Here is a 23,253-nt window from a genome sequence, read left to right as displayed (position 1 = left end):
ATGCAGGAGGCAGCACCTATACTGCTAGATGCAATGAAAGTATTTGATTCTGTAGAGTGGGGTTACCTCTGCGAGGAACTTCATCACTTGGGATTCCTTGCATGCTTTACCTGTCTAATCCAGCTGCTATATACTACCCTGGAGCATGGGTGCGGTAAGTGGTCATCGGACCTGTTCGATATAGGGCATGCACAAGACAGGGGTTCCCCCATCACTGTTGCTATTTGCTCTTGAGGCGCAACTCCTTGCCTGTGCTATCAGACAACTGCATGGCCACAGAGGCATTGCATTTGCGCCGTAAAATTGAATTCTATCTCTTGATGCAGACAATATTAAATGGCACATTTAGTTTGATGCCCTGGATCTAGAATCTTACACCAGTGATACAAGAATTTACCCTCTTCCATATCCTGTCTGGGATACTGATAAACTGGAACAAGTCTTGCATCTTTCCCATCACAGATGCAATGACATAGCGACAGCTCGTTTATCCTATTTCTTAGTGCATTTCATCCCTGAAATACCCTGGTATCTTGATGAGCCGCAGCTGTGAGAATATTATTAAGGAAAATTAGGTGCTGCTATCTTCAAACTAGAGGACCAAGCAGCCCGGTATGTCAGGCTCTCCCTGCCCCCACATGGCTGAATTGCCTTGATGAAAATGGACATCCTACCGAACCTTTTGTACCTTTCTAATACCATACTGGTCTATCTTACCACATAATTTTATCACACTTAAATCTCTCACAATTAAACTCACGTGGGGTTATAAACAGCCTTGAGTCAAATGGTAAATCCTTATGCTGCCTTATGACCAGGAAGGTTTGGCCGCACCTGATTTCAAGCTCTAGTATCTCTGTGTGCAAGCACAATACACATATTACTGGTTACACCCTCCTCCCTATATGGCACTCCTAGCCATTGAACATGAGGTGGGCTTCCCGAACCCACTTCCTACATTTATAGGACAAATGCCACTGTGCAAGTGGACCAAAATCCATACTGTAGCGCACACACAACTGGCATGGGACTGTATATGTAAACAATATGGAAGGGACAGATTGTACTCACTTCATCAGGACCTTACTCATTTCCCCTGTTGTTCAGCACCTTTAGTTCTAACATGCTAACTAGGCTTGTCTTGTGGGGTGTGAGGTCTGTGGGCAACTTGTTCCCCAATGGTGAGTTCATGCAGGTATCAGCTGGTCTGGAGAGGGCCTACACCAACACCTTAGACTCATTTCTCTATCTGCAAACTAGTGTAGAATGTAAAGAGCATTACTCTGAGTTCCTACAATCACCTTCTGAATGCCAAGCACTGATTGTTACAACTGACTCTTGTAGACACATGGTCACACGCTTGTATACTACCAAACAAGGCACAGCCCCCATCACTACATCAGAAACCAGCTGCTTGGAAAAGGGACTTGGGTGATATTATTACCTCTAAGGAATGATCATTGCTGCGCACAGACTGGCATCCTAGCCACCAATGTTCGTCAGCCTCTAAACATTTCAAATTCCTCCACTGTATTTATCACACCCACTCCAGCTATAATCGAGGGGACTATGCTCGATCTCTGACTGCGCCCACTGTGGCATCACAAGGGCTGACTTCAAACATAGCGCTTGGTGCTGCCACTTGCCCCCTCTGTAGCTGCATACTGGTACTAGCTATCTAAGGCCCTATCTGAGATGATTGATGTGTCCGTAGTATCATCACCTAAAATTACCTTACTGGGATGCATTAAACTATAACACAGGGCGAACACAAAAATATGTCTATTGCCCTATTACTGGTGAAGCTGTGAGTGGCTTGCCACTGGGGAAAGGTGTCTCTATTGGGGCTGACTGACTGAGTGCATTACTTAACATATAGTCAGGAACAGCTGGATATGTACTATCTCTTGATCACGTCTATCAGCAGACCGAAAGATATCTAGGATCTCCTACACTGATGTCTCCTCCAAACGGATGGACATGTCTCCATTCGTCAGTCCAGCTATAGAACAGACACGGCCGCCTAAACGGCCAAGATGGATGGCAGCTGCTCTCCACAGCGATGGGCCCAGATTTGGGATGGCTGTGGGGCTGGATGCTCTTACTGTTTTTTCCTGCGTGGTGGGTCTATTGTGTGTCTGCAGTAACTTGCTCATGGACAGTTAGCCCTCTTGGAAATCTGGCATCACTCTGCTAAGCTTGGATCAGCAACTGTAGCACTCATACATTACATATGTTCTACTACGGTGCGAAGCATTGTTTTGGGGATTGTTTATGGCACTGTTGTTTCCAGTACTTGGCTTATCTCTCTTGTACATACCTATTCTGTCTAATTAAATGAACAATAAAAGGTTAAAAAAATAACTGTCACAGAAAATGGAAGAATTTAGAGTTGCTCACTTACCAATGGAGCTAATATCGGTAGAAATATGGTGATGGTCGCAGGATTGCTGGCAACTTCGGTGATTGTAGTAACAATTATGGATGAAATTAGGATGGTCAACCATATTGGAAGTGATCCAAGAGGAGACAATTTACTTCCAATCCATTCGGATAAGTGTGACCTCTGCACCATAGAAAACATTTCATGATTAGACTAATATCTGTATGGACAGGTCTTTTTTAATATCAAGTAACACCTTCTCAAAATTCTAACAGTACAATCCATCCGTGAGAAAAGTAAAATAACTTACCTGCCAAATGTTTTGTTTCCTGGCGATCATCTACAAATTAATACTCGTAGAATTCCCATTACTAATAAAAAAGGGGGTTTTTATGGTGCGCTTCATGACAAAATTGTATTGTTTTTAAGAGTTGTAAATAACAGATGTCACCATTACCCAGCTTAGGGTACCGAGCCATCCTGACAGCTATAAATAACACTTTATTTGCCAGAAGTGAACCTCTATTGCTCTGCATTCCTTGAGTAAAACACATGACAATATCCATAACCCGGTGGCAGGATCTTTCAGAAGCCAGCTGACCACGTGTACAAATAATTGAGAGAAATCTGTAACACCTGCATACCACACATTGATCCCAACATTAGTAGGGCAAAATGGTATTTAGACAGAATATTGATTTCGAAATATCGAGTCACAGATATATCCCAAAAATAATATTGTGATACAGAAATATCAAGATGCAGGAATATCATTATCAAGAATATAGATGTGTTAAATAATATCGTTTTTCATAAATATTATTGTTAATATTGTTTTCAATAAAATAGTTGTAAATCATATTTTTTTAATTATCTTTATATTTTTTAGTTCATATTTAATTTTATGCATTATTACTGCTTGTATAAATGTTTATAATATTTTTTAATAAAGCTTACATTTTTGGGTGATTTATAATTTTAAAATTAATTGTTTATAGTAATTTATAGTTTTGTAGCAGGTTGCTAGGTGTGTAGGGGTATGGGCTGGGAAGTTATTTAAGTATAAATTATTAACAATTAACTATTAATTTATTATTAATTAGTTAACTGCTTGATAATTATGTAATTTGTATATTAATTATATTGTTCAAGTTATATATTAGGTGTAGGCTGCTGGGTTTGGGGTGGGAAGTTAAGTAAGCAATCATTTGTTAACAATTAATAATACATGTTTTGCTAATTAATTGATTATTAGTTATGTAAATTGTGTAATAATATTCGATAAGTTATATTTTAGGTATGGGCTTCTGCTTTTGTAGGGATATACGGTGGGAAGTTAATTAAGTAATAATTAATTAACAATATTATATAATTATTAATTATTTAATTGATTAATAATTGTGTAAGTTGTGTAATAATTATGTTTTTAAAGTTATATAATAGGTGTGGAATGCTGGGTTTGTAGAGGTATAGCGCTGGGATGTTAATTGATAATTAACAATTAATTATTACTATACCATTGATTATTCACTTGATTGATTATGTAAAATGTGTAATAAATATTTTTTTTCAGTTATTTGTCAGGTGCGGACTGCTGGGTTTGTAGGGAAATAGGGTGGAATGTAAATTAAGGAACAATTATTTAACAATTAATTATTATTTTTTATTAAATATTTAATTGATCATTACTTTTGTAAATTGTGTTATAACTGTATTTTAAATTTATATATTAGGTGCGGGCTGCAGGGCTTGTAGAGGTATAGGCTGGGAAGTACATTAAGTAATAGTTAATTAACAATGAATTATTAATTTATTAAGAAATAATTACAATTTTTATTAATTATGTTATTTCTGTTATACTTATTTGTTTAAGTTATTTTTCATGTGTGGGCTGCTATGTTCGTGGTGGTATAATGTGGGAAGGTAAATAAATAGTAAATATATATCATTTTCCTTTAAATTGATAATGAATTATTTAATTGTGAAATAAATATGTACATTAGTTAATTCTATTTAGATGTTCATATATGCAAACACTTTTTGTTTGGTTAATGAATAATGTTTATTTTAAGAGTTGCATATTTGTTTTCAATTTATGGGATTTTTCAAATATGTTTTGTGTTTGAAGTGAAACACTTTCCCTACTGTTGCACAGTCTAGAGCGGGAATAGTAAATGTACTGTTGCACAGACTGGAGTGGGACTAGTAATTTTTCCCCTCCGAAGTCTAACGCTTTCCCTACTGTTCCATAGTCTGGAGTGGGAACAGTAAATTTAACCCTTCTGAAGTCTAACGATGTCCCTACTATTGCATAGAATGGAATGAGAATAGTAAATTTAATCCCTCCATAGTCCAACACTTTCTCTACTTTCAACAGACTGGAGTGGGAATAATAAGTCTTAACCTTCTGAAGTCCAGTGTTTTCCCTACTGTTGCACAGAGCAGAGTGGGAATAGTTAATGTAACTCCTCCGAAGTCCAACGCTTTCCCTACAGTTGCACAGACTGGAGTGGGAATAGTAAATTTTATCTCTCCGAAGTCCAACACTTTCCCTACTGTTGCACAGATTGGAGTGGGAATAGGAAATTTCACCCCTCTGAGGTGCAACTCTCTCCCTACTGTAGCAGATACTGAAGTGGGAAAGTAAATCTTACCTCTCAGAAGTCCAAAGTATATTTAATTATATATTTTTATTATTTGTTTGTTTAGTTTTGTATTATTTTGTTATATAGAGTTTTTTTTCAATTTTTCTAATATATTTAGTATTTTGGGGGGATTTTATTTTTTATTTTAATTGATTTGGCAATTTGCTTAATGGTTTGCATTTGATTTGTTAAAATATATTGCGTTTCATATATATATATATATATCTGTGTGTGTATATATGATGTGTATATATGTATGTATATATATATATATCTGTGTGTGTATATATGATGTATATATATATGTATGTATATATATATATATATATATATATGCATTTTATAGCAGTACATTTCACAGAAATGTAATATGAATTAAAATATATATTTTTATAATAATTTTACATTATATATGTATATAAAAATGTACACAACTATATATGTGCTTATATAAGTATATCTTTACATCTAGTTTTAAATATTATTCAAAATTATTTGATTTACATTATAATAATGTTATATTAAAATATTTAATATTGACTGTTTTAACTATATATATTAAAAAACGATATTTTGTATTGATATTAGTGTGAAACGATTTTTCAAAATATTTTTGTACTTACCATTATAGGGAAACAATATTTTTGTAACTGATATTTTTGACTCAATATTTGTGTACCTCAATATTGTTGGTTCCGATATTCTGCTAGAGATCAGGCAAAATATTTAACTAGCATCTGTGAGCCCATCGGATCTCCATTAAATCCTGCTGTTGCCTCTTCTGCCCTTATGGAATGATTGAAGGGGATGTCGCGTCAGGCCCAATTCAACACAACAGGTTGGTGCTCACTAATCTGGTGAACTCTGGGGACTAAGCTTAGGTGCTACATACCCCCCCTTTTTTTTATTGTCTCCTTGATGAAGTGTTTGTCCTCACAGCATAGGCGTCAATGTTTATATGTATGGGTGCAGGGCAGCAAAGTACAATGAAGACCCAGAAAAGACTGATTATATGCTTGCAACACTTTCTCGTCAGTTGTGTTTTCATCGTGAAGGCAGACATCTTCATTGACTAAATCTTCTTGGATCCCTGCAAACAGGAATATGGCTAAGTATAGAGTTCATGGATTTCTGGAATTTACACTGTGTATTAAGAGACATTTTTGGTAAAGTTTTGTAGCATCTGCAAAAAGAGTTTGGTAGGTATGTTAAGCTTTTGAGTTTCAGTTGCTACCTTGTCCTTAGCTAGGTTTTGGTGTTATAATAATATTAAATAGAGTTACCATTTGTTTTGCATGAACCATTTTTTAGAGGCAGTGTTCATGCTAAACAAATTGTGTGGAGAATCTATGTGCTGCCAATGCGTAGTAGCTTTCACAGGAGAAGCCTAATGCATTGGGTGAACATACTTTGGTTCTCAAGGTTGCATCCCTTGGTGGCAGTTGGCAGCGTGCACCTTCAAGGACATTCTGCATGTTGCGAAGTGGTAGCCCAGCAACAGTGAGTGTTTTGCCATTTGTATGGTTTTTGCATAGGATGGTGTTGGTAGCCTGAGATCTTGTGAGGAAACTGAGGCCATTTTAGCTTGGGTGTTTTTGCAGCATAAAATGGTTTCCAAGAGTTATTTGACATATTTTTGTAACTAGAATGCATCAGCCATTTTGTAAAATAAATTTTCAAAATTTGAATGTTGGTATTTTAGCAAGTGCCTGTACATAAAATATGCAATACTTATCTTATTGTTCAATTGTGGTGGCTGTTGGAAGTTCCAGTAATTTGTGCTGCAGCAACATTAAGAGTGTTAATGAATCCCAATTTCAGGAGCATTCACAAGTATGTCTAGGGAACAAGTTTATGTTGGTATGGTAGAAAGATCCCAGCGGGTACAGAACTGGCAAGAAGCAGAACCGAAACTTTGTTTTAACTCTGTGGAAACTAATTTAGCACCTAAAGAAGCTTCTAATGACTTTATAAAGCCTGCTGACTAAAAGGAAGGAAACAACTCAATGGAAATGAGACATCCGACAGCCTGACGAGAAGCACTGCACTCTTCCAGAGCCAGAGGGTGATGTGCTTTCGAGACAAGGTGTAAAAAATTCGAAGGAAGAGCATTACTTTCCTCGTGTAAAAAATGAACTTTTCTGCTTCAAAACGGTCGGTTAAAATGTAATAATGAATGGAAGATTTGAGAAAAGTGTTCTTTGCAGCAGAAAGATGATCTGCTCCAGAGGCGAAAAACCGGGATATGGGTGAAGATATTGTTTTGGCTGATAAATATGCCAGTGTGTATTATTATGCCCCAGATAAGTTTTGAGAGCCTATATAGGCTTTTGTGATCATGAATTTTTATAGCCTGTGGTAGAAGTTAAATTTACTTTTAATTTTCTATTTAAAGATGCGCAAGGGAGCTTAATCACCTAGGTTATGTGGTGAAATATAATAAGTCATCTATTAGGAGCCTCTCAAAAAGGGATATAAGAATTGCTGTGCCCTAAACCTGATATGGGCAATACACCGTGCAATATTCCCGATATTGAACCAGAACCAGACTTCGTAAGTTTATCTTTTAAATCACTCCGTTTGGTCTCCACCTAAATGTTGGCTCTGATGGTAAGACACCTGGCCGTCAGGTAGACACGTGCTGCCCTGAGCTAAACATGTTGTTTCTGAGTGGACAGTTCGGCGGTCAGTGGTTCATGCTGCAGATCCACTGCTGACTGAAAGGCTGCCAGAGCTTGCAGGAGGGAGCAGACGGCAGATAAGCTAAGTACACTACCTCACATCCTTCAGCCAGGGCGAAGCCTCCACCAACCAGAATAGCGATCTCCCACGGCATGCAGGTCTGGAACTCTTTCCACGTTATCAGCGGCTCATAGTCGAAAGAGCCTAGAATTACATTAAAGCAATGATCATATTAAAAAAACAGAGCACTGTGAAAAAATGAACGTACTAAAAATAGGACTCACCCACTGATGGAAAGTACAGAGGTAGAACAGCTTTCACAACACTGGCTGCCAGTCATAACTCAAACATGAACACTCTTACTGTCAAAAGCAAACCATATGAAAAAAAACTATTCCTGTCTGTAATATTTGTTTTGACATCCCCTTAATCATAAACTGACTCTCTCAGTGAAAGGCACTGATGGTAGTGCGCTTAAGGCACGTTGAAAGAGGGCTCAGAAAACAAGTTTCAATTTATCCATTGGATTTCCGTGACTTTACATGGCTGAATCGCTTCTTATTGTGTTGAAAGCCGGGAGCAAAATGTTCTTCCTGTTATTTGTTATAAAATTAAGTTATCGTTTGAATGTCATTGTCCCTCAGCGACGCAGAGAACAGCCCCAAAACAATGGACAGATATGCTCCCAAGAGGCTGTCAATAAAAGAAGCCAAAGCGTGGCATAAAAGGGTGAGGGACATCCATTTTGGGTGGCATGCCTTGTCACAGGGTCGCTTCTCAATATAGAAGGATGTCTCTTTGGGCTGCAAGTGACCTCACAGGGATTCTTAGAGGGGTAATCTTCTTTGCCTTGCCTGTGGACCAGAAGGGTTACTATTGCTGACCCCCACCTTGGCTAAGTGTAGAGGAGGGATGTTGCCCCCTGTTAAAATTGCTGTCAACTCCCCTCGTCCTCCACCCTTAACAACATTTTGCATTCCAAGGATGCCTAGGACAGATGACAGCTGTCTGGCACTGTTTAAGCAGGGCACCAGAATAGCAGTCAACAGTACCAGTTATCTTTCACCCTCAGAATATTAGCATAAAGCAGGCCCACAGTAGCCAATAGCCTCAACCACGCACTCTTTACAGTAAAAAATAGGATTTCAGGTAAGATGTCCGCAGCCCTGGCCCTCCTTGTCACTCAGTCAAGGACATGTGACAGCTCTCTCAGTGATCTGTTCACAATTTCACACAGGGCCTTCAGCCAGCTGTACTAGGCCTCGTTCACCTTCACAAAATGAGGAAGAAGAAGGCCCAGGACAATGGACTGCTGCCTAGTACCCTGTTCACAATAGTGAACTGAGCTCCAGGCCTGTTGGCAATTGCTCATTCTGGGATATCAAGTGGGTTCAAGACAAAAATAATTTCAATGGGAAAGTTGACTGCATGTTTATAGTGGCTACAGCACATTGTGTGTGCCGGTAGGCTCCTGCATATTTTTATCACCTGGGGCACCCACAACTCAATTTTTAGCTGTGGGTCACATAGGGAGCCCCAGGGCACCGTGGCCTCAGCTGGCTACCCTTGCAAGAGCAGCCCTTTTTAAACTTTTTGGTGGGTGCCACACTGCCCACATGCAGCATCCACATTGCAGAGGGCATTAGGTGCCATGGGGGGGAAACCCAAGGCCCTCACAGCCCCATCAGTTTCCCCTTGCAGGAGCCAGCCATTTTTTAATTTGTTGGTGGGTGTCCCAGGGCATTTTGTTGATGAATACTGACAACAGCAGGACTCTTGTGAGAGCGGGTGCACTCAAACACCTCCTCTCACTCATATATTTGTCCACCTCTCATGAGAATCTCCTGATCTCAAACATTCAAACTATATTTAATGCATAATAACTGGGTGTCATATTGTGTGAGTATTAGACTGTGCAAATACACATGCCTCTGTACTGAAACCTTTCTCTTGAGGTAGATTTTCTATACCTTCTATTTTTAAAAATTTTAAGATCCTGCAAGAGTCTTGTGAGATCGTAACTTTTTTTAAAAGAAAGAATTAACCTTCTAATGGTCACAGTACTTATCTATTACACACTTCCTCTCAATATCCAGGACCACAATACACATTTTTACTAGAAGGGTGTATTGAGAACTCACATACTCCTTTTCACTTTTCACGGTCCAGTGAGAGTCGATAATGTAATAGTTAGCTAAAAACAATATACATTTATAATCTTCACAGTAGTTATCCCTTAGACACCTCCTCTATTAATCTAGGAGGACAGCATGCCATTCTGCTTTCCCCTTATATAGCTTTTTTACTTAATTTCCACAAAACCTCCAGTTTTTCACAGTGAACAGTAATAGCCACCATTTCGTTTCTAACATTCCAACAGCGAGTCAATGAGAGAGCTTGCTCTTGCGGGACTCCTAAGAGCCTCTCACCCCCACAAGAGCACAAAGGCTCACGGGGAAAATGGGCCTTTCGACCAATCACAGGGCTCTATTTTTGAATCTGCACTCTCGCTGGAGGCTAGCGAGATTCTTGCGAGCCCAACTGCCGAAATATGGAAATATTTTTTACCCTTAATCTCCCAAAAACTACTGAACTGATATATTCCAAATCACCAAGATCTATCTTCCCGCCAAATTTGGTGTAATTACGGTCAGCAGTTTTTGCTACAACCTGTTCTAAAGAAGTCTATGAAAAATGTGCGGGGTTTACATTTTAGGACCCCCCTTTTTTCTCGGTCCTTGCTTGAGGGATCACCGCAAAACTTTCCAGGAAGGCGCTGAGGTGGATGAACTTTTTTGGAAAACATGCGTAAAGATTCTTCAAACAGGGCCCTAGTTATTAGCAAACCAAAATACGCTCTTGTCTATGGAAAAGCAAGCCTAACTATAACTACCTACTGGCACCTGCCAGTAGGTAATATATATATATATATATATATACATATATATATATATATATATCTTTATATATATATATCTGTGCCTGTATTGTTTTTAACTAACTTGTACAATCTTGTAGGACTCTCACGGGATCGTGAATATTAAAAAGGAGTATGTGAGTCCTCAGTACACTCTACTAGTAGAAATGCATATCCTGGTCCTGGAAGTGTGTAAGAGATAATGGTGTCAAAGCAATGGTTGACAACAGACAGCCTTTGAGGTTGATTTGTTTATTAAGAAAGTATTGTTACATTTAACAGGACCATTAATCAGTAGAATAAAGTACCCAACCTTTTCCTCTGAAGCCATTAGTCTTTGATGAAGGGATGATAAAGAAGAGGAGTCCCAGAAGCAAGGCGGCCGTTGAGTCAGTAGCATAGCCCATGTAACTGGAGAAAGATGGGGACTGGTTAGTAAATGATTACTAGGAATCCTTTCTTCACAGGCAAATTACCACAAAAAGAAAACGATAGCAGGAAAAAATATGTGCAGACATTCTTCACACTTTTACTGTCATACACCATAGCTCCATTTAATGGAACACTTAACGTGGTGTTTTCTCCTTATGACCACATTGTATAGTTTGATAAGCCTACTAACATCTTCTTTAGGAGATTGGTTTCTCCCAAAAAGTCCCACAATATCAGTGTGTCCATTTGTGCGATGAGTACAGAGGCTCTACCAGAGAGCTCCCAATATTGAACAAATACAGACCATACATACACTTGACATTGCCAACATAGATTTTCTTGCTACACATCCTCTCCAAAAACCCACCCCATGTAAAGACAGCCTAACTTCTGTCAAAGCCCTATTCTAGTGTTCCTGAAGAGGACATTCTCCTCTCTTGGTCTCCACCCTTTCCGCCTTTTCTTTGAGTTAATACTAGAGCTGGTGTCCACAAAGAGAGGTTGTGCTAATGAATGGTTGTATGCTAGCGGTGTGAGGAACATGTGCGTCATCCACCCCCTGACCATGAGGACTAAACAACTCCTCTGAGCTACTATGTAATACATTCCAAGGTGCGGTGAACTCTGAAATCTCACAGAGTGAGCATTCTGCACCAGAACATAGCTTAGTTATTTAATGGCTTCAAATCATGGGCATCACTTAGGGGTCGCCAGGGTCCACAGCGGTGACCCCTGCTTGCCCCTTGTGATCGTTGGCACTACCTTTGTGATCCCTAGCCTCACGGGGGCAAGATCAGTGCCTGAAACAGAGTGACAGTTCCTCCATAGCTCGCCCTTATGGATGTCCACTGGAGCACTATTTGGCTTGTTTTCTACCAAATTTGTATTGCACTAATAGTGAATAAAATTACATTTTTCACTATTACTGTAATAAACATGGGGTACAATTAGCTGAAATGGGACGTTCCCTGGCAGCTGAGGTATGGAAAAAACGCTTTTAAATGTATGTTTTGTGCTTGTTTGCAGGTAAGTGTGTTCACGTAAGAGAGTGTGTATCTGTGAATATGTGTGTATGTGAAAGTGAAGGTCAAAGGTTATGTGATGTCACTTCCACTACCTCTGGCATTTTGGTGAGCTGACATCCATGCTTCAAGTATCTGTGAGCCATAAGTAAGCCACAGGTTAGAGATCTGATGGACCTCGGTGTTTCTTCCTTCTGTGATCAATAAGGGCACTGTTAAGGTTGACATCAGTCCTTTTGCCGGGCAGCTCTTTGGTGAGAATGAGTTGTTTGCCACTGGCACCCGAGACCTTTGGCAGTTTTGCTCTGGTCATTGAATACCAACTATTGCTATTTCTTTCTAACTCTTTGCCGGGTGAAATAGTCTACAAACCACTGCTCACTTCAGGATGTCCTGAAGTTTTAACCCAGGTGCAGTATGACATATAGTAACAAACCTCAATACATGGCATTGTGCTTTTAATGCTATTGCATTTGAAAATATATAGATCTTAATTCACAGCAGCAAAATGTAGAATGATACTAAAATAAAACAAAGTCCTAGCACATTCTAAGGACGAGGTGCAAACCGAAAAGTCTTTCTAGTGCTTAGAAATTCTATAAGCATGTGTAATGTCTTAATAAATCATAAACACCATAAGGTAAAGACGTACTGAAGAGGTTTATTATTTTACACCTCATCTATCAAAGCTCAGACAGTATCTGACCTGGAATCTTTAATTTACAACAGTGCTGGAACACAAACACAGTGTTCTTAATTCTTCTATTCTGCATGTGATTCTCACTCTAAAATCACATGCAGTTGACACCACAGTATGTATTGGAAATCTCATAAAAAGTGATGCTAAATTTGGCATTTATTGCAATCATTTGGTGCTTTTAACTCCCTTTTCTCTGTTTTACTGGTGGTAAACTCAGTCAGATTATTACAACAATGGAACTAATGTACAGTTTGACGCTTTCAGGAGTTCACCTACCCCCTTCGTTCTTCCATTACAAGATGCATTATTTTATGTTTTGTTTTCTATTGTCTGTTACCTGTAAATAGTTTGGATTTATATTCGGCTAAATCCACAGGAGATGAATATCTCTGCTAAGTCAATAGATATATATTAACAAATAAAAGTTCTAGGCTTGAGTAATCCCGCGGCTATCGGCTGCTTCTTAGACAATCAACTGCACTAATGTAACTAAGGAATACGACGTCTACAGTAAATGGGTTTCCTATTGCTCCATTTAATGGTGAGAGCTGCAACCGGTAACTAACTGAAAAAAGATTGGTGCCTCAGGGTTGTCATTCAACGGAAGTCCCAGCCTTGTGGGATCTGTATTACTATATCTTCTGGACAAGTTCATTGTTATCCAATGGTGGGGGCTTACTTGCCACTGGGGGTGGCCACTAAACTTGCTGGCACCCAGTAGAAACAATTTAACCCTGGTAATAGAGTTAGTGGGCAGACAGACCTTCCAAGCACAATATCTTTGGAACTCTGAGTTGTAGAATGATGTTGCTAGCGGTTCTAGGCTCGCCGATATAAGCCACAAACAACAGAACTGTTTAGGTATAATGTGTGATATGAATACTTGTGCTCTGTGAGTGCATTTTGCATAGTGAGCAGCATGGCCGATAACTGTCTTAAGACTAATCTAGCTCCCTTGTCCTAGGTGGTCTAACTGCAGCTTATACCTGTAAGACCCCATAGGTGTTTTACCCTTATCTAATTCCTCGTCTGTAATCCACATTGTTCCAGAGACCTGCCCAGGCACAGTGAACTGACTGTAGCAAGGTTGGTGCAGCCCTTTCCATGGGTTCACCAAGTAACTGCTCAATCCCTCTTAGGATATAAGCCTGTGAGCATCTGCTTCTCCCATTAAATATGGCCCTGGAAACAAAGGAACCTGTCTGCAAAACAAATCATTGCTCTAGTTAGGAAGGATTATAATTTTATAGATTCAGAAAACATTGGTACCATTCTTATTTCTGATCCACTCCAGTCTTGATCCAATTAGACCTTTTACCGAAACATGCTTCTCCTACGAGGTGGAGATTTAATAATTTCTTATTATTGGATACGACTTTTACTTCTTCTTTTAGTTCCTTTTTCATGAATATTTTCATTTTAATCTCTTCTGTAACATTTTTTTCACACCATTTGGGATGCTTTTAAAGCTACTGCTCTTGACTTTATCATTCAATTTGTTTCAAACAAAAGGTAACAATCTCTAGCTTACTCTACACCAGTGGTTCCCAACCTGTGGTCCAGGGACCCCCGGGGGTCCGCAAAGCCTTCTCAGGGGGTCCGCGACTGCTTAGAAAATTAAAAAATATTAACAAATATTGACAAATTAGGTCCCCAACTTCCAGTAATGACTCAGGCGTGGGTCCCCGAATTCCAATTATGATTCAGTGGGGGGTCCCTGGGTTCTATAAATGTTAAAATGGGGGTCCATATAAATCAAAAGGTTGGGAACCACTGCTCTACACGACTAATTGCCGAAATCAGCAGTCTGGAACAGACATATTATTCCACTTGCACTCAATACTTTTTACAACTACTTATCCAAGTCAAGCTTCATTTTAATAAAATATCTACAAATTCGACCTCATCATATCTCCTTAAATCTAGTGCCAAATTTCACCGTGGTCAAAACAAATCTGGCTAATTTCCTTAAAATGAAACATAATAAATTACTAATTGAATCAATTATTGATGAGGTTGACCACATGCATTTCAAACATTTAGATATTCTGGTCCTATTTTGTAATTTTTACACTAACTTATATGCACCTGAGCATAAACTATCAGAGCTTAGTATTCTACAATATTTATCCTCTATTGAAAAAATAGATTTCTCTCAAGTAAAATCTCTAGAAAAAGATATTTCTTTTGCAAAATTATATTTCGCTTTACTATCCCTTAAAAAGGATAGGGCTCCAGGACCTGATTATTTTACAGCAGACTTTTAGATTCATTTCTCTAAGCTTTTTCTGCCAAGTTACTTACCTTGATTTGTTTTTTATCTGACTCTTCTGCTTCATCTGGATCCCTTCTTGACACACTCATTTGCCTTATACCAAAAGATAGAAAAGACTTGCACTACTGTAAAAATTACAGACCCATTTCTTTGGTTAATATAGATTATATATTTTTTTAAAGCATTAGCTTCCAGATTGGATTCCTTTCTTCTGCATCTCTTAGGAAAGGAACAATTGGGATTTGTGTTGGGTAGATACCGCTCAGATAATACTTGTCTGTTCTTTGATATCATTTCAAAATCTACTGACCTCCCTGAACCCTTAGCAGCCATCGCCTTAGATGCGGGAAAAGACTTTTGATCGGTTAAACTGGTTATTCTTATTCATACTCTTCACTGGTTTGGCTTTGGTCCTAAAATCATTAACATCATCTTTCTTCTGTATTCATCTCCTCGAGCTGCTATTTGGAGTCATTTGGTTACTATTAAAATTATGCTAGTCCTCATTATTCTTTTCACTATATCCAATATCCCTTTAAATATTCCACTTAAATCATTTAAGAAAATGTACTCAAGTTTATCTTTCTTCCTTTGGAATAATAAAAAGCCCTGCATGTAGTTACTTAAATTGAAACGTCCTAAAACAGAAGGAGGAGGGAATATCCCTGATTTTGATAATTATCATAAAGCCTTCTTGTTAAAACAATCTCTACATTGGATCACCTCTTCATCCTCATTTATTCCATTACGGTTCGACTTAGAACGTGAGCTTTTATCTCCTTTCTCATTTCATGAATTCCTATTATTTATGCGAAAACCTAAAAAATGTTCTAATCTGATCTTTTGATATAATTGTAAATTATTGGCTGCTATTACTCCATGCTCCCCTTCAAACCTGGACTCCTTTTTAGATTCCATCATTTGGCATAACCATATAATACAAATAAAGAAGAGCCCTATTTATTGATCAGCTTGGCAGTCCAAAGGGTTAATTTGGGTCAAACAATTATATAAAGGGGCTCGTTTATTCCTTTTACACAAGCTGAAACAGTTTTTGGCTTATCATCCCTATCTAGACATAAATTCACTATTTTACAAAACATAGGGGGTCATTCTGACCCCCGCGGGCGGCGGAAACCGCCAGAAGACCGTACCGCGGTCAAAAGACCGCGGCGGTCATTCTGACTTTCCCGCTGGGCTGGCGGGTGACCGCCAAAAGGCCGCCCGCCCACCCAGCGGGAAAGCCCCAGCAACGAGGATGCCGGCTCCGAATGGAGCCGGCGGAGTTGCTGGTGTGCAACGGGTGCAGTTGCACCCGTCGCGATTTTCAGTGTCTGCCAAGCAGACACTGAAAATCTTAATGGGGCCCTGTTAGGGGGCCCCTGCAGTGCCCATGCCAGTGGCATGGGCACTGCAGGGGCCCCCAGGGGCCCCACGACACCCGTTCCCGCCATCCTGTTTCTGGCGGTGAAAACCGCCAGAAACAGGATGGCGGGAAGGGGGTCGGAATCCCCATGGCGGCGCTGCTTGCAGCGCTGCCGTGGAGGATTCCCTGGGGCAGCGGGAAGCCGGCGGAAAACCGCTGGCTTCCCTTTTCTGACCGCGGCGGTCAGAATGCCCCCGGAAGCACCGCCAGCCTGTTGGCGGTGCTTCCGCGGTCGTTGGCCCTGGCGGTCCATGACCGCCAGGGTCAGAATGACCCCCATAATTTCTTAATCATATACTCATTTCCAGAACCTCTCTTTAATTAATCCATCACTATCCATTAATCCCACTAGTTTCCTAAATCCAAATCCAAAGGCTTCTTCTATTTGTTACACACTTCAAGGTACTTCGAATGATAGACCCAACTCTACCACTGAACTTGCCTGGGAAGATGATCTTCATATAATCTTACCTGTCTCAAGATGGAAACAAATATGGACCAAAATCAGGAAATGTTCTCGGGCAACAAACACAACTCAAACTTTTTTTTTTTTTAATTTACAATAGACTTTTTATACCACCTGTTTTCTTACACAAGGTTAACTCATATACTCCAGACACTTGCTGGACATGCTCTGCCCAATATGCTGATTTAAAACATTTGATATTTACTTGTCCCTATGATTCTGCTTTCTGGTTATAAGTGTGGCCCCAAATTATTTTAATATTTCATTCTAAAATAGCTTACTCTGTTTCAATATTTTCTTAGGTAGTATTCCTCATGTGTGGGCTAATGTTTTACTTAATGTGCAAGTATTAGATCTTCTATTAGCAATGACATTTCAGCAAATTACTAAACATTGGAAGAACTCTACACAACTGTCATCTAAAGCATGGTGGTATGCAGTATGTTACAGCCACAGACTTGATACTGCATGCATGCTACCTGTATCTCTTGTTTTAAAATGGCAAGAACTTTGGTCACCAATCGCGTAGTTTCTTGATGAATCTGCCAAACGAACATTTGCACCTCCGCCTAACACTCAAAAAGTTCTGCAAGCTCCCAACTTCTTGGTCTAATTACAATATTTCCTTATTAATAATGCATTGTTTAATTCATGCTTTATTACTTATTTCATACTTACAATCAGGCACTTATGTGTCTTTACTTCACTTTTTTTTAACCCTTCCCTTACCACCCTACTTTATTACTATTATGTTATTTTGTTGTTCCCAACCTTATACTTTTTTGTATTCTTATGACTGTTCTATTTTACATAAATAAATTTTTCTTTAAACTTAAAAAAGGAAGGTTTATTATTTTGAAGCAGCGTGCCTCCCTAGATTCTCACGCGCGTCCTCATTTTGAGACAAGAACTGCTCTTCCTGCACATGTACATGGTGTTCGCTTTAATTTTATCTGTGCAGCATCACCAGGATGGTATACTAAAATCAGGACTTTAAACAGAAGTTTAACTCAAATTCTGGTAAGAAGCATAGACCCATGCAGAAGTGTTGCTTTTTTCCCTTCCTAAAAGGAAAAGGAGAAATCCGGTCCTGTATGGCAGGGAAAGGCCCGGCTGACCATGACTTTGATGGAAGATAACTTGATAGGAGAACCTGTCTGTGACAAATGAGTATCTAAACTTCTATAGGCCTAGACTGAACTAGGAGCAAGAATTGCATCTGTATCAAAAGAGAAATGAAAACATGCTGGCAAGATGCCAGCACTGACTTGCTAGCAAGCCAACATTCTCCTTTGCTGTACTCCAGCAGTACTATCTGTAGAGAGAATTTGGACAGTATCGACCATCTTTTGTATCGTTCTTCCTTGATAGGTACCTAACAATTGTCATCTTTCACCAAATATCAGAACTGAAAAAACAGGATCATAATATCGCAAAAATTGCATATTAGAATATTAATAACAAAAATTGATCTACCATAATATTGTGGCCAAAATAACATCTACTAGAAGACTGTCAAAATAAGTATGTATTAGTATGTTTAGATTTACTCATCTTAACTCCATATCGACTCACCTGGAGGATGTATATATTGCCAAGGTACATATATATTTATTAAATATAGTAAACAAATGCTTAACTATATGTATTTTCTTTGTGATATTCTGGTAATTGGTGTTTTATCTGTGAAATCGCAGCAAGTCAATCTTCAAATCTCAATATTCTGGAAGTAAACCATCATAGCACAATGGATTGTGTTTCAACTGCTAGTGAACAACTCTAAAAATTCCAAAAAACACTGGATTGGTAAAGACTACACAGTTCAGAAGATCTGTAGCAGCAGTGCAATATTGCCTAGCTATACTATATTGTTCCGGGAAACCCTTATGTGTCACAGAAATCAAAATTAGCTATACTTTTCCACATCTCCTAAAGGTGTGAAATTAGCGACATTTAGATGATCTAATTTTTACACAGTCATTAACCAGACCTGTTTACCTGACAGGCTTTCACTAGACAATAACTTAACAAACTGTAAGCATAAGCTAAAACAATGCTAGCTTAAGAGGCAATCTTGCACAACATGACTTTAAAAGCCCCCTCTCCAAAGTATTATTTATAAATTCCCATGAGCTTATGTCATCAACGCACAAATCTTCACAAAATAAATACTCAAAAATAGGTTTTAATATTTCAGTCATCGTCTTGAGTGCGTTAGCTCTCTTCGGTTATTGTTTGTCTGAAGTGTCCTTATATTATGTGACCTGTCCATTGCATTATACAGCTCTGACATCCCTTTCTGCCACTGTGAAATCTCATGTAGGAAAACAAGATGATGCAACCGCTAGCCCCAGCAGCTACTATTTTCCTGTACTAGGCCAGATGTTTTTTTTCTCAAAACTCCCGGCAGCTTCACACAGATAAAAGCTACTTGATATCTGCACTTACTGAGTACCAGTGACTGGCAGTGCCTATAAATATTAGAGTTTCTTTACCTGCTTCTTTCAGAACACACATGACCTGCATTCAGAGTCCGGACAAGTACTCTTATCAACATAACCATGCAATGACATAATTCTTATCGCAAATAAAGGAAGCAAAAACCACCAGACTAGTAAAAATTAGCCGCAAATTAATGCGTGAAAACTACACCTTTTCTAAGATTTGCCATGCACAAAATCGCAGTTCAACTTTTTTTAGCATTGTTCTGTTCCACTTTTAACAAAATGGAACTTTTAAAGGGTTCATTCTATTCAGAATAATATGGTATCTTGAAATTGATGTGGCAATGGTGCTTGTTTTGACGCGAGGGGACCTCCAGTCCTAGAGGAGGACAGCCTAAAAAAGGAAGGACTTGTGGCAGATTTAAGAGGGACATTTAGTAAAAACGTGTGCATTTATGATAGAACCTTCAAAGACTTGTCCCTGACTGAAGAGAGACGATTACTAATTAATGGCTTCTTGCAATACACCTTCGTGAAACAATCTTCTGCCACCAGTGTGTGACACAAGAATAGCATCATGTAAATGTTTGCAGTACATCTCAGCTTTGCATAGATCTGAAATCATGCCACTATGGGAGGTGAGCGCAGCACTCCATGTGTAAACAATGATGCACAACTTTACCTGCGCCCCCTACTGGCACCTAACGACACCATGGTTGCACAGTATTTGCCATACGCCACACCATGGCGGTCATTAGCACAATAGCGTCAACATTTTCAGCACTATTGTGGCGCTTTGATACACTAGCATCAAAAATGTTGATGCTAGTGCAGCAAAGCACAGGGAGGTCCCTTGAATATAATGGTGGGTAATTTTAACGTCTGCTTTGAGCAGGCGTTACAAATGATGGAAAAAATGGCGCAGTGAAATGCAAATTTCACTGCGTCATTTTTTCGGTCCTCCCTGTGTCACAACTCTCCCTTGCGTGGTGCAAGGGGTCGTAAAATGTGGCGCAACACAAGCATTGAGCCACTTTGTAACCATGGTGCGCCAGAAAAGCCACCTTAGCGCTGCTTTAGCATCAAAAAAGTTACGCTATGGTGGCGCTATGGTGGTACAAGGGGCTTGTAAGTATGCCCTCATAAGTTTCCTTCAAATGTTGCAGAACAGTCTGTGAGGATTAGGTCTTGGCAGACAGAAATTTCTTGAAACGATTCTGTGAATTATTATATATTTCCATAGCATCTTCTGTAAAGTATGAATTGATGGTAATGTACCTGGCTTAACTTCGTAGTGAATTGCAGTGGACTTGGTTTATGTGCAATCATCATTGGTGAATGCTGTATCTGCATGTGTTTTCCCATGTTGGCTTTGCTAATGCTTGTTTTTCTATACAGTTAGTTGCTTCCCATTTCCTTCACCCCACCTGCATGTTAACTTGCCACAATTTGCTGTCTCTGAGCTGCACGCTGTATTCTCTCATGTAACAATTGCTACTTGTCAACTGTCTTTATTCTGTTTGTTTAATTGTTTGCTGGACCTACAAAGTAAGTCTCCGGCATCTGCTTGTATATTTTGATTAATACACAATACTCTCCAATAAACTTGCACATATCACACTACTAAGGGCTGCTGAGTCATCACTTCACAATCATTATATATTCTCGCACTGTCTTCCACGACACTTATCAGTAAACACAAATGCGTTGTACTTACGGGATAATTTACTATTCCACAACTTACTTCGGAAATAGTGACGCCCATCCAGGAAAAAAACCCGGGTCTCGAGTAAACCACAGCAAGGCCATTAAAGCAAACAGGATGAGGGTTATAATTTCTTCATAGCTGAAACAAATTAATGTTGTGGTTTGAGCTTAGTACTTAAATGGACCCAAGCTGACACATGGACAAACTCACATATCAAGAGGCGGTTACTGACAACTTTTACACTGTGAAGATTGTATTATTAACGTAATTATTCATTTACTTAACTTTTCTGAATGGCGTTCACATGGTTTGTCATACACCGATCATGCAATGAACACTTCATTTGATTTGCTGCGCAGCTGTTGGGGGAGGAGGGCAAAAACAATATTTTCCATAGATGTATTCTGATTATCTGCATGGCTAGCCTACACACGCAGTGCTTCCAAAAGGTCCTTACCAGGACCAGCACTTTGTTTTGCAATTCTGTGAATTTGAGACAGAAACCTACCTAGGTAAATCTGTGACTGCATGACAGTGTTGTTCTTAAAGGCATATTTGGGGAACATCCGATCATCGGGAGGTCTGCCCCCTGGGCAGATTGGGAAAGTGATGCAGCCCATGAGCTGCCATTTTATAGTTGGGCTATGATCGTAGCCTAAGATAGCCCAATATATATGTATGGCAGTTCTTAGTGCCCTTTGCCACCATTTTGTGCTCAGGTGACCTGGTGATTGTTTAGGCTGGTAGTCTTTGCTTTTTTTGGTAGTCTTTGCTTTTACTTTGTGGGTCACTAGTTTAGAAGTTAAGCAGTACTTACAGGTAAAAGATGATGGCAGCTGATGAAAATGTGGCCGAAGCGATGAAGTTGCTTTGTGAGGCTGGGTGTCTCGACCTCCTGAGCGGTGACGAGGTGGAAATCGCGGCCCGCCCCGTACGCCAAGCATCAGTGTGGCTAGCCGCAGCAGTGGTGGCCTGCTCCCCTCCGAGAAAATGGAGGGTGGCATCATCCCCGGTACAGGTAAGTGTATGGGGCTGCTCTGTGTCCAGGAAAGCCTCTTCTTGGGGCATGAATAAGGGTAGAATGCCTGCGGCCGGAGCTGGACTGGCAGCCTTGCCCAAGCATGAGCACATGGTGTTGGCATGAGGTGAGGGAGGGGCATGGCACGATGGGGAGGCCGGAGAGGCTGCGTGAGCTCTGTCTCGCAAGCTGACTTGAGGACACAAAGAGCACTACTGGCTGCGGGATCACAGCGCCCACAACCTGTGCACAGGGCTGAGAGGTGGCCCCATGTGAATAGGTGTGCAGCGTCTGAGGAGTTGCACGAGAGCGCTACTATGACTGGGGAACGCTTCATAGCTGTGAAGCAGGCAGAGTCACTGCTCCACTTCGAGCTACTTTGATAACATATGAAGCGACATGGCAAAGAGAGGGGTGGAAGGAGGGCATATTATTAGATCCTGGAAAAAGGTTTAGTTGGGGGCATTTTTGGCTTGCCACAACAGGGAGAGAAGAAGGGTGTTGGCACAACTAAACACCACATGATGGTCAAAGAACGGGATATGGATGGAAATCTCATTGATCTTTATGAGGCCGAGGGGGGCATGTGGAAGGACTGACTGAAAGGGTAGGCAGAGAGTCTTTCAATTCGGCAGAATTCACATAGGATGATTTGGAAATGGAGGTAGGGACATGGTTTTATAGCTGGACAAATATATGGGCTGGAAGGGAGGGCTGCAGCAGAGAGTTGGTGTATGATTAACTCCTTGGGGGGCGGATTGGAGGGCCAGGAGAGATCATAAGCTTGGAGATAACTTGGCGCAGGTCAGAAGATACAGCCCAGCGTGGGTTGGGTCAGGGACAAGCCAGGGCCTTGCGTCCGCTTTGGAGGTGGCCATGTTAGAATGGAGTGGGAGGGAAATACTGGGGGGTGTAGAAGGACTGGGGGAGAAGACACGGGACAGGGGGGTCACACAGGAAAATGGGGTATGGAGTAATATCGGGAAGGGATGTCAGAAGCAGGTTCAGAGAGGGCAGAAGCCTATATATGGCAGGGGCACAGCATGCCCGTCCTGTCCTCTTTATTACAGGCACAGGAGCAGCACGGCATTCCAGACTGGGTAGAACTGGGAGCAGCTTGTGGGTGCCAAGGGGA

General features: G+C 40.1%; 1 protein-coding gene across 1 annotated transcript in view; it reads right to left on the bottom strand.

Annotated features, from left to right (window-relative positions):
- Positions 1-23,253, bottom strand: part of SLC13A1 (solute carrier family 13 member 1) — a 311,708-nt gene that overhangs the window by 47,121 nt on the left and 241,334 nt on the right. Inside the window, exons 11-14 of the mRNA XM_069229886.1 lie at positions 21,137-21,238; positions 10,941-11,038; positions 7,805-7,914; positions 2,405-2,566 (exon numbers count right to left, since the gene is read on the bottom strand). Coding sequence (XP_069085987.1) covers positions 2,405-2,566; positions 7,805-7,914; positions 10,941-11,038; positions 21,137-21,238 — 472 coding nt within the window. The remainder of the gene's footprint in view (positions 1-2,404; positions 2,567-7,804; positions 7,915-10,940; positions 11,039-21,136; positions 21,239-23,253) is intronic.

This window comes from Pleurodeles waltl, chromosome 4_1 (assembly GCF_031143425.1).
Source record: "Pleurodeles waltl isolate 20211129_DDA chromosome 4_1, aPleWal1.hap1.20221129, whole genome shotgun sequence".
Lineage (NCBI taxonomy): Eukaryota > Metazoa > Chordata > Amphibia > Caudata > Salamandridae > Pleurodeles > Pleurodeles waltl.
Note: the sequence above shows the minus strand (reverse complement) of the source record. Positions and strands in the feature narration are given on the sequence as shown.